Genomic DNA, 12781 nt, shown 5'->3' with positions numbered 1-12781 from the left:
TATGATCAGAAGGCTACTATGCCTGAGTACACTCCAGGACAGTTGGTGTGAGTGTTGGAGTCTGTGACTCCCAGGGCCCTCCATGACAAGTGGAGGGGGCCCTTTCCAATATTAGAAAAGAAGGGTGACATTACCTAAAAGGTTGACCTTCTCTCTAATAATGTACAAGATGGGTCAGTGGAGGGAGTGGTATTTTCTCCCACATTGACAGACCAGCAGCACAGAGACTTCAAGCAGGTACTGGAGCAGTTTGCTTGCCTGTTCTCTTTGACCCCAGGCCCTAATGAGCGGTGTGTGCACCACATTAACACTGGTGACAGCCTATCTGTCACAAATAAGCTGTGTAGGTTGTCTGACCATGTCATAGCCAGCATCAAGGCTGAGGTAGCTAAAATGCTGGAATTGGACCGTCTGATAGTCCATGGGCCAGTCCAGGAGTGCTGGTGCCCAAACCTAATCCTCGGGGGGACTAAAAGAGTTAAGGTTCTGTGTGGACTAAAGAGGACTGAATGCAGTCACAAAAATTGATGCTCACCCTATACCTAGAGCTAATGAGCACATTGACAGGTTAGGGGCTGCTAAGTGCCTGAGTACTTTTGATTTGACGTGGTTACTACAGATTGCCCTAACAGATGGAGCAAAGGAGAGTTCAGCATTATCCACACCAGAGGGATGTTATTAATTCAAGGTAATACTTTTTGGCTTAAAGAATACACCTGCCACCTTTCAAAGGTTGGTAACAGGGTCTTATCTGGGTCGGAGTAGTTCAGTGCAGCTTATCTGGATGACATAACTGTATACAGTTCTACCTGGGGGATCACTGAAGCCAACTGAGGGAAGTGGTTTAGTCCATGCAGCAGGCAGGCTTGATTTGTAAGACCAGTACGTGCCAAATAGAGCACAGTTATGTTGTGTGCCTGGGCCACCTGGTAGGTTTAGGCCATGTATAGCCTCTCCAAGCAAAAATTCAACCCATTTTGGATTGGACAGCTCCTGTTACCCAGACTCAGGTCAGGGCATTCCTTGGTCTGACTGGGTACCATGGAAGACTTGTTCAAAATTACGGAACCATTGTGGGGCCCCTAACAGAAATTACTTCTAAGAAGACACCCAAAAAGATGGATTGGAACCCAGAGTGTCAGAAGGCTTTTGACACTCTAAAAACGTCTATGTGTTCAGAACCAGTGTTACTGGCTCCTGACTACACGAAATAATGTTTGGTTTAGACAGATGCTTCGAATAAGGGATTGGGGCAGTGTTGTAACAATTAAATGAAGAGGGCCTTGATCAGTCAGTTGCCTTTATTAGCATGCGATTTCTTCCCAGAGAGCAGAGGTCGAGTGCCATTGAAAGAGAGAGGCTTTTGCTGTAATTTGGTCCCTGAAAAAGCTGAGACCATATTTGTTTGGGACTCACTTTAATGTACAAACTGACCACAGGCCTCTCAGGCGACTCATGCAGATGAGAAGGGAGAATCCCAAGCTGTTAATGTGGTCCATTTTCCTACAGGGAATGGACTTTACAGTGGAACACAGACGTGGTGTTGTCCATGCCAATGCTGATGGGCTTTCCAGGTTTTTCCACTTAGATGATGAGGACTACCGGAATGTAGGTTGGTAACCCATCACCTTTCATTTGGGGGAGGCTGTGTTGCAAAGTCATCCTGTGCTCTGTGCACCCCATTTTGTTTTTGCTGCCTGGTACTGCTACAATATTGTGGCACATTAGGTACCCTCAGGGTTTCCCCTTGGTGTCCCGGGGTGTGAGGACAGTTATAAGGAAAATCCTTGTAAAATAGGTTTTATATGCCCTGGGGCAGGAGAAATTGCACATTTCACTTCCCACATTAAAGTAAAGTGCTTCTCAAAATCGACTTTTGTGCTAGGCGCACTGTGGAGTGAGGGTCTACAATATGTTCAGATATTCAGAACCCCTAAAGTCTCTCCTAGGTGTTCCAGGGGTGGGGAGTCCTATAGGTATAGGCACGGTCCCTATAAAAGATGTTTTATAAGCCTTGGTGTTGGAGAAATTGCTTAGTTAATTTTCCCCATTGCAGATACCCAGCCACAAAGGTTAACATGGCAAGAAGTTATTAGTTGATAACTCACGTTAGGGATAACCGAAAAGTATCATTCAAGCATGCAGGAGAATGGTATTGATTAATCCAACAACATGCTATTGTTGAATTTATCCTAAAATGTACAGACAAAAAGTTCTATGACTTTCTTGTCAATAAGCCAAAATCCAGCCTTCCAGTGATCTGCCCTGATTGTCAGAGTTACGTGGATTAGCCAGGCTGCTTTGATGAGGTGATAAATAGCCCTGGGATGACGAGACATTCTGAGAGGAGAGGGTTCTGCTGCATGGGAATGTCAGATCAGGGAGAGGGGTCATAAACAATGATCATAAAAGTGAGGAGAGGACAGGCAGAAGAAGTCAGGCTCACCTACACCCCTACCCTTTGAACCCAGATAGATGGCAGGCTTAAGAAAGAAATGCGCAGATGCCAGGGGTAGGGAGCATATGGAGATGTGCCATCATGAGCTAGCTCTTGCCTCTCTGCTGAGACTTCAGCCATATTGAATTTTGGAGAAATAGTGCTTTCTGGGAGACCATAGTGACACACTCTGGAGGAAATGGTCATGCTCTGGGGTATTGCCCTGCACCTCATTGGACATATGTGCCCTTATACTTGACCCAGAGAACACTGAATACGTATCTGAGAGGGGCAGAGCCTATCAGATCTGCTGCTAAAAACAAGAAGAAGAAGAGGCGTCCATGCTGGAAGTTTGATTTACACCAACAAGGCCCTGCACTCTGAAGACTGTGCATGCTGCACAATCTGGAACTACAGTCCTGTGTACCTAACTTGCTTCAAAAGGACTAAAGAGTGCACTCCCCACAATCTGCAGGTTAACATAGCTCACCTGGACCATCACTACCAAGAATCCCCACTGGAGTACTACCAGTGGATTTGTAAGGGTTTTGTCCAAGTGGATTGTGGGAACTGAACTCCCAAACTTTCAAGGACCATCTTGGAGCTTCCAGACCCTTAGAGTAAGTTTTGGACACTTTGGGGCCCTCTGAGAAATGTCAGGAAGAAGTTCCAGAGGTTAGGAGAACTTCGGAGCAGCTTTGCAAAAAAGTTCCACAAATGGACCGACTCGGCCTGGCCAGCCAAGCCGGCGACCCTCAACTGCGACCTGGCCAGCCGTCCAGGTTTGTCCTGCTGGAAAGCTCCGGAGGTCTAACTTCCAGAGGTTGACCAGGAGCTGATCGAAACCCAAGCCGGCATACCCTCACCGAAGCCGGCCTGGTTAAGAGCATCGAGGGACCCCTGGAAAAAAAAGCTCTGTAAAAGTTTCTAAGTCCAAGCATAGAAAAAGTGACTTGGACCAACCATGAGGGTCAAGCTGCCCACCTTCAACCATGAGTCAACCTGCATCTCTGGTTCCTCACACTGGAAAGCTCCGAAGGTCTGACTTCCATAAGTTTGACGGGGAGCTTGTCGTAAGGCAAGCCGGGGAACCCTCACTGAATCCAGACTGACTGAGAGCTTCGCGGGACTCCTGGAAGAAAAACTCCAGAAAGTTTTCTAAGTCAGAAGGTAAAAACTTTGACTGAGGCCTACCGCAAGGGGTAGCATTGTGGTTGGCCTGAAACTTTAACTTTGTCCTGCTTTAGTGCTGCCGTATGTCCCATATAGGCGCTATAGGTATCTATGTGCTATATGGTGCTAAAACATTTTTTTAAATCATATCTCTGGTTCCCTACATTGGATTTGTTTTGTTTTGGTTTCATTTGAAAGATAAAACATATTTCCTATTTTTGTAAACTGGGGTTTTTAAATGCTTTACAGATCTGTCTCTGAAGTTAAGCCTGCCTGCTTGCAGCCAAGCTACCAAGGGTTGAGCATGGGAACCATTTTCTGAGACCTATTCTACGCCCTATATTGTGTTAGTGGCATTATTGCCAGTAGTAGATATATATTTACCACCACTAATAATCCACTTTCCAACTGTGTTTTATAAATTATTTTGATTGATTTAATATTTTTTAAATGGTTTCCAAAGAGAAGGATGACAATCTTGAAAATAAGAATTGACAAAAAAATAGAACTGAGGTGTCACCTATACGGCAGGGCAAACACAGAGTAATGAGTGGTAAAAATATGAAGGGCATGATTGACTTAATACTGTAGTCCATGTACCACAACAATACAGTTGACAGGGCACTCAACTTCATTTATAAACAAGCACTGCATTGTTATAAATACGGTGCAACCCTGCGTTTCAGAAGTGGTGGAGCACGGCGTTAAGCCTAGAAGGCTAACACCGCCCTGCATAATTGCTTTGTAAATAGGCCCCCAAGTGTTTTACAGCCAGCTCCGATGGAAGAACGTTGTGAGCCCCTGCAAAATGATGTCTGGCTGGTTCAGTGCGTCCTCTCTTCCAACAATGTATGGTCATTTACTGCTATTTAGCACGCTCTTATGGCGCTGGGACTAATTCCTACGCAGATGCCCAATAAACGGACACAAATTATATTCTCAAGGTGATGGCTGCCACCAAGCTAGTAAACACTGTCAGGGGTGCATTGCAGAAATACTGAGGAGCACCGCAACCTGTGACAAGTGGCAAAGAGCCCTCATTCAGAATTAGATTAAGAGAAAATGTCGCTGACGGTATTGCCGCAAAGAATTTCAAAAACTCCACAAGTTCTGTAGTGTAGTTCCTATTTCCCTTATAGGCTCTGCGCATTGGAATAATATACGCTATAGTTCTGTGCATAGGACTGAGGTCAGTGTGATCCTATCGAGTATATTAAACTTAACTACTTGTGTGTCAGCTAACTCAGAGGTCACTAGAAACATCTTGAATGAACAAGAAGGGATTAGTTTCTGACAACCGCATAAACATGACAACTTTGTTTCCTTTCAGAATCGGAACGTGTCTCAGAATCGTGTAAAACAATAGATAACAGTTTCACTCAGTCAATCATGCATGCTTAGTTTCTTCAGAGTTACACAGAAAATAGGAAGACGGGCATTTTCAATAAAAAAGGATTAATTGAACAGTCTTAGTTGTCGTGTAAGAGATATGAGCTATCACGATCATTAGACAGTAAGCAAGATATAATATGCACAGCGTCAGCAGTAAGAAGAAGTAAAACTGCAACAGCATTGTCTTGTAGCTACGACCTATATCTATATACATACACATAAATACACAGGCTAAAAGTGGATACTCATCTGGTGCTTCTAAATAATTCTACCCCAGTGTACTTAACTTGAATGTAGTGCGAGGTAGGAAGTAGGTGCTGATTTAAGCTATAGTTAGTCTGAGCTTAAGTTAGTATTTTATATGAGATGCCAAGAATTTCCTTAGGTTCTAGTCAGCTCCATACCTTAGAATGAGAGAGGTAAGAATCTCTTTTCAGATCGCAAACTCTAACACCCTGTAAGGGGAGTTTGGAACACTGGAAGCTGGAATCTCTGCATGCAGGGAAGACAGCGTCTGTTCAGTGCATCAGGCGGGGACTCGAACTCCTTCAGGACTTGCCGTGGCGAGCCGTATAGCCAAGCAGTGCCGTGCCGTGAATTGCCAGGGCAAAGTGAAGGTATATTTATACCTGGAAGGTGTCTAGGAATGCTAGCATTGACGTAAAGTCGGGCAGAGGAAGACGTCATGAATGAACCCCTAAGGAATAGTAGTTCATGCATAATAGATGAGTTCTTGGAGAAACCAATAATCCCAGCAGGGAAAATCTAACGGCTTAAGGGTCTGGTTTCTAAGAACTCGTGACGTGGGATGGACGGATGTAGGTGACCATGCCTGTATTTGGATCTGCATGGCCAATGCCTAAATAAGGACTGGAATATAATGCCTAAATAAGGACAAGTCGAATTGTGCCTATATAAGGACATGATTCAATAGACCTATATACGGGTATCTAAAGTGAAACACAACAGTTAAATGTTTAAAAATGAAAACTTTTTAGAAATGTGTCACTTGTTTTGAAAATTGGTTTGCTAAAGATGCATTAATCATAAAGAAACTCAAGGAATACTACAGGTTACTTTTTGAAAATAGTCATAAATAATTTTATGAGCTGAGTTGTATTTTGCATTAGAGAATTGAGGTTTGCAATTCATACTTCAGCCCAGGAAAATGATCTGTGATATACACTGAGGAGTACATTTATGTTATATAAATAATACTGTATCACAAAAATATAAAAAGAAATCAATATAAGATTTTTTTACTTACTTTCAACTTCCTTTATCTTCATTTCCCATGGGATGCACGAAGTTTTGAAATTGTCAAAATCTCTTTTAAATTTAATCCATTTCTGAAAAACAAACACACTCAATCACATATAGAAAAAAGTTAAGTGTGTGAGTTCATCCATGGTTTATATGCAACAATTAAGGCATTGATGAGCTGTAAGACTCTATAGCAACTTTCAGAAATTGAATAATAATGTCAGTAATCGTAGGTTCTTAAAACACCTTAAAGTCTGGATTCCTTAAAATGCACTATGTAGTATGCATTTCCACTGATTGCGCACTGGCTGTGAAAACAGTATAAAGAGCCCACAAGATCATTATCTTTCATCAAACATAGGGACAGAGGTGGTGTATATATGTCTGTGGCATGTGCTATCTTCATGCTATCTCCTTTTGTCAAACATGCAGCTACAGCTTCTATGGATGAGCCTTAGCACAGCTCCAGCCTGATGGAAAATAGTTTGGCCTCTATAATGCCAAAACATTCTCTGTTGGGCTTTATCGGACAAGGACCACATGTCCCAGGCTCATTCATCTGCCAACAGGTGGTCTAGATACACTTCAGGTGACCAGGCGTATTTAAGGTGCCACAGCCTACCTAAGTGCGGGTCACGAAATTCTCTGTTGGAAACTATCAAAGCCAGGACCACCAGCCCCAGGCTCATTCATCCATCAGGCGGCGGTCCAGCTACTCTTCCAGCGACCTGGCACATTTTAGGAGTTACAGCCTACCAAAGCATGTGATGTGAGCAGCGTATGCCCAGGAGAAGACTGTGTCAAGAGCTGGCCCATCAGTTAAGGATTTTCCCCCCAGTTGCGGAAGAACGTTGGGTCCTACTTTGGACAAAGTGCTTGATAATGATCAAATAGTAAATAACGTTGTCAAGATTTTTGAGAGGTTGCTCAAATCAGTCCTAGAGCCTGTATTATCTTCACTCAGGGCAACAGAAGTTTCTCTCAAGCAGCTAGTAGAACAAGACTCTCACAAGTCATATTTGAGTGGTCCAGAAAAGTTGGGAACTAATCACAGACTCAGTGAATCCATACTGGTGATGGGACACTTAAGCAAAACAACTACTAATTCTTCCACAATAAGCATTATGGAAGCTCCTCACCCTAATGGTATGCCTTCATCTAGAGATACCCAAGTAGGGCCACAATTAAGGCATACTCAATCTCAGTCACACACTACTATAGTTCTGAACTGTTCCTCCCACACAATGCATTCAGATAATCTATCACATCCAAAGGCACTGCAATTACCTCGGGAAACTACTCCGCCTGGGATTGTTCTAAAAATGTTCACGCTTTACATTCATAGCAAACTGAAGATGTTTATCCAATTTAAAAACAAAGTTAGCCATTGGATGGGAAAATCACTTGGAAACACCAGAAATTGGGAGATTGTACAATGATATTATTGCTGTACAGAGGGTCGCTGCGGTGAGAAATAGTCCTAAAAAGGAGGTAGGGGATTTTGTTGTTATCAATTTTAAGGACACATAATTGGTTGCTTTTCTTTTGCTATATATACAAAATTGCTCTGATATCGTGGACAGTACCATAAAAGTGGCCCCTTGGGGCTATGTTTACAAACCAATCAACTGTGCAATCCCTAATAATGCTCTTCTCATGGACTGGGAAAGCATCACCTCCACTAGAGACACACAGCAGGTTTACCCCCTTGAATCTGTGGAGCAGGTAGATTGACTTTCAACCATAGAGAGATCAGAAGGTACCAGGCCCGCTGTCCTTGATTTGCTCCCTCCCATGATTTCCCCAGTCCACAAGGTTAATGTATCTGCAAAGGTTATATGTCAGAACCCCCATGCATGTCGCCCCATATGCCTTTACAATGCAGTTACAACCCCGACTGCGACATTGCAGAGTGTTACTATACCACGCAAGTCGTTACAACGACTTGCTTTAGGGAGTGCTGGACTTTGGAATAGTATAAATTACTATTCCAAATCCAGTCCACGCAACAGTAGGGAAGGTGTTAGACTAGAAAAACACAAAAACAGTCTAACAACACGCCCCCTACAGCAAGTCGTCGTAATGACTTACTGGTTAACGTAAAGCGTGGTAACGTCCAAGTCAGCTAGTGACTGTGCTGTAAAGGCTGGTTGTTGTTGAGACTGTGGATGTTTCCCAACTGCAGATGATGACTCCACTATTTAGAGTACTGAGGATTCTTCTACGTTGTTGACCTTGAACTCTGGCCCATCAAAGTCTCATTTATCAGTACACATTGATATAATAAACTGCACTTCACCAGGCTCTAGTATGCACTCTACTTTAAACCCTCCTGCAGCTATCACACAAAATTTTGTTAATGTCCTAGAATGTGGCCGTTCTTGCTAGAAAGCTCAGAGATTCCTCTTGGTCCACTACAATAAATGAATTTAAAATTGTATGTCTGCAGGAGACCTGGGTCAGTGGTAATATATATATATATATAGATGAGGTTATTCGTTTTGCCACCCTGACTATTTCCTCAATTAGTGGCCAGCTGAAAGGTGGCCTGCTAACTTGGATTTCTGTCTCTTTGCTACAACAAGTATAATACTTTTTGAAGTGATTAGATTAAGTAGGCAGCAATGCACTTTGTAATTTCAGAGGGGGAATCAGTAGTAATTTGAGAAGGTGACTTCAATAGTAGACTATCCACCCTTACATGTGATGGTGTTTGTGGCATCCTGGGGCAAGTGGACTACCTGCATTTTATAGGTAAATGGGGGTGTGCTGTTTCTTAAGATTAAGAGAAAGGAATATACCAGTGTTCCAGTTCAGGAAGTGAGCTCCAGTAGGAGCAAGTGTCCTCACACTCCCAAAAGGGTGTCATGCATCATCATTGGGCTAGCCCCTCGTAGGGCCGGCGTTGCAATGCCCGACGGACACCCACGAGGGGGCTCTTTGCCGGAGAACTCTTAATAGCCATATGATGAGGTGGGGGTGTGTGGGCGTTTGTAGTGTGTCTAGAGTGGTGTTGAAAAAGTGAGTTAAAATAGGTATAGTGATGTTCAATGTCATAATTTTTTATTGATTGAGCACACTAACCTAATTAAAAGATGTGGTGCTCATCTAGGGCTCAATGGTCCTAATAAGCAGGCCAAGTGATGCTAAAATAAAGTCAACATGTTTTTCACCTGTGTCTCTCCAAATGGATCAAATGGCAATTTTTCAGGACCTAACAGAGCTGACCTACACTACATAATGACTAGATTCAGTAATCAGTGAGTTGTGCTAAAGTAATCAGTCATACATCAGGTCACAAAGTAAAACTGAACCTTGAATTTGATAATAACCTGGAACACAAAAGGATAAACACTACAGATAAAACATACATTTAGATTTAGATTTCCAACTCCTCATTAAAAATCCAGTGACAGATGTATACATTTTTAACAGCATTCCCCATGTGGTACAAAGAAGACTCACAACTTCACCACCATCCAGAATATTGTGCATGGGTTAATTTGTCTCTAGGAACAACATAGACTTGAGGAAGCATTTCAACACTCACCCTAAGATGAGTAAAATCTGACCGCTGGAGGTGATGGCAGAGGGAAACGCTTATTAGGGTCCTACAACAATTATGGGAAAATGTCTCAGTAAAAACGGAATCATCTTACCCTGGCTCCAGTGCGGGAAATTAAAAAAACTGCTTCCTACTTACTTGGAAGCAGTGCGGCGTCCGCCGTGAAATCTACCCCAGCTCTGCTTCCTCGAAGGGAGGCCAGGGTCAGGGTGTGGTCTATTTCAAAGTGGCCGCTGCATGCCTACATCCATGCATGACTCTGCTAAGTGAATGGAACAATTACCTCACCCGCCATGATGGGTGGGGGTGAGGAACAGCAGTTGTCTGTAGAGGTTGAATATAAATTGAACTGCAAATGAGGAAATTGTTTTTTTTAAAAGTAGAAACAGGAAGTGGATTTTTTAAGGCCGCGTTGAGGAGGCTAGAGGACATATGAAGATTTGAAGTGCCAGGTTTGTTATGTTCAGTATTTCTGCACTAACTTAAAATGGTCTCAAACCACTAGATCACATTGGTGTATCTGCTAGAGGGTACGGCCAGTCGTGATCAAAGGCCAATGACGGTTGTTATGTCATGATTACGCCTGTACTCAGAATCCCAGTGTACATGCTCACATTCATATAGCCAACTGGAGACCCTGTGGAATACCTATGGTTGTAAAAATGCTTTATGAAATGGGTACCGGGGAAGTCACATTATTCTTATTCTCCACTTGAAATGCTATTTAGTGTACCCCCATATATGGTTGTCATTTTTTATCTTCTTATAGTGTGGTTATTTGGTTAATATTAGCCACGGGATGTCATGGTTCATGCCCTCCCTATGTTTGGATAAATAGAAAATCCAATGTTGTTCTTCTGTTAATAGGGCCTTCTGTCTCATGAGGGGATGCATCTCAAGGACAGTCCATCTCAAGTAATCTGGGGAGTGGCCAGATTTGAGAAAATGTGCACTCAATAGGGTGCAAGATTTCTTACACCTTACATTACTCCGATGCTCTGTGGTTCTCATTTTAACCGCTCTTGTTGTCATCCCTATATATTTCGTTTGACAAGGGCAGATGTTCATGTAAATGCAATTCTGTGAATTACTATATGTGTGCTTTTTTGTGTCTACATGGGAGTTTCATTGAGCTGAATGACATTAGTAGCCTCACTTAAGGTACATACATTGTATTGTCTGCATGGGTAATGTTCCACACTAGGGGGAAAATTCCATAGTGGCTTCTGCAAGGAGGCTGGGAATTTTGGGGGCCTCATGTGGATAAGCATATCCTTCAGATTAGCTGTTCTTTAGTATGAAAATCTTTGGGGGCTTATGTGAGGATTCCAGTTTGCGGAATATTCAAATGTTTCTTGAGGATTTTTTGTATTGTGTTGGATTCAGGAGTAAAGGTCGTAACATAAATTAGTACATCAGATTTGGGTTCTAATTGAGCCTCCCTGTTGTTGTTGGGTATTCGTTTTTCTGCAGTTTTTATACACTTGATAGAATACTGGCGGTTCGCCAATTAGCCTGCTAACTCATTAGCTTTTTTCTTTGTAATCACTAACCTCACTGCAGTTTCGACGTAGTCTCAAAAACGGCCCATAAGGTAAAATATCCTGCAGGGCCCTGGGCTGGCGGCTCCTGTAAAGGTGTAGGCTGTGGCTGTCAGTGGGTTTTTTAAAGGTTTATGTGTGTAATTTCCCATCAAAGATCATCACATCCAAAAATGGTAGTTCTGTTTCAGAGATATTGGCAATAAAGTGTAGAAAGGAGTTCAGTCTTTTACCCATTTAATGAAGGGGGTACACATGCCCTTGTGTCACTTCCAGAACATGAGGAGTTTGTCTTTATATTGACAGTATGACACAATATTCTAATGGTAAAAAATGGTGGAGCATAAGATGTGCTCTCTTTCAAAATCCGAAATATAAAGGCAAGCCAGACTAGGGGCAAAGCTACTGCCCATCTAAGTCCCCTGGGTTTGGTGGAATACTTTGTTCTCATACTGAAAGATATTTTCTGTGAGAGCCAATGTTGCACACTCCATAATAAAACTAATAGGAGTGGATGAGGTCCAATTACTGGACCACAGAATGTCTTAAGTAACCACGAGGATGGCCGCTTGGGGAATATTAGTATATAAAGCCTTCCCATCAAAGGTGACCAAGAGTTTGATATATGGTCTATCATTGATGATCTATTAAATTAGATTCAGTATATATCTTGTGTCTTGTACAAAAGATAGTGTTGTTTGGACCCAAGGTTTCAAGAAATGGCCGAAGAACTTCGAGAGGGGATCTTGTAGAGAACCTATGCTAGATAAAATGGATCTCCCCCGGCACGATCCACTTGTGAATTTCGGGGAGGGTGTAAAAGTAGGGGATTCTTGAAATCTTGTTTACTTATGAAATCAGCCACATTTTTGGACAGCTACCCTTGACTTCAGCAGAATCAACCATACTAGTCATGTGCAACAAAAACCTCTTCATTTATTGGTTTATAATATTGTTGATCTGATACCTGGCAGAGGCATTCTCCCTTGTAGTCACTTAAGGACATGATCACAATTGCGCCTCCTTTGTCTGCCTGCTTTATTGTAATGTTTGTGTCGTTGGCCAGGGATTTTATGGGTCAGGATTCTGAGTTGGAAAGGTTGTGAGAAATCCTGTGTTTGCTGCTACTATTTATCACCTTAATAACAGCTTGTTCAAATGTTAGAAGTTCGTTAGGAACCATGCTTGAGTTAAGAGTGACAGTGGAGGGTTTTCGTAGACCTGAGTCTGTTGTTTCTTGCTCTGGTTTGTCTGAGAAGAAAGCTTTTAATAATGTTTTTTACAACAAAAGTTGTGCAATTAACAAATGCTTTTGAATTTGTCAAATATTGCCATGGGTATAAAACCCAGACCTTTTCTCAGAAACTTGGGTGCCGATTACGATCCGGTAAAAACCGGGTACGAACCGTT

General features: G+C 42.5%; 1 protein-coding gene across 1 annotated transcript in view; it reads right to left on the bottom strand.

The window, feature by feature from the left end:
- LOC146866022 (transmembrane channel-like protein 2-B) overlaps positions 1-12781 on the bottom strand; it is a 704484-nt gene that overhangs the window by 477316 nt on the left and 214387 nt on the right. Inside the window, exon 6 of the mRNA XM_085633032.1 lies at positions 6270-6351. Within this exon, the coding sequence (XP_085489158.1) occupies positions 6270-6351 (82 nt within the window). The remainder of the gene's footprint in view (positions 1-6269; positions 6352-12781) is intronic.

Source organism: Triturus cristatus, chromosome 2_1 (genome assembly GCF_964204655.1).
Source record: "Triturus cristatus chromosome 2_1, aTriCri1.1, whole genome shotgun sequence".
Taxonomy (NCBI): domain Eukaryota; kingdom Metazoa; phylum Chordata; class Amphibia; order Caudata; family Salamandridae; genus Triturus; species Triturus cristatus.
Note: the sequence above shows the minus strand (reverse complement) of the source record. Positions and strands in the feature narration are given on the sequence as shown.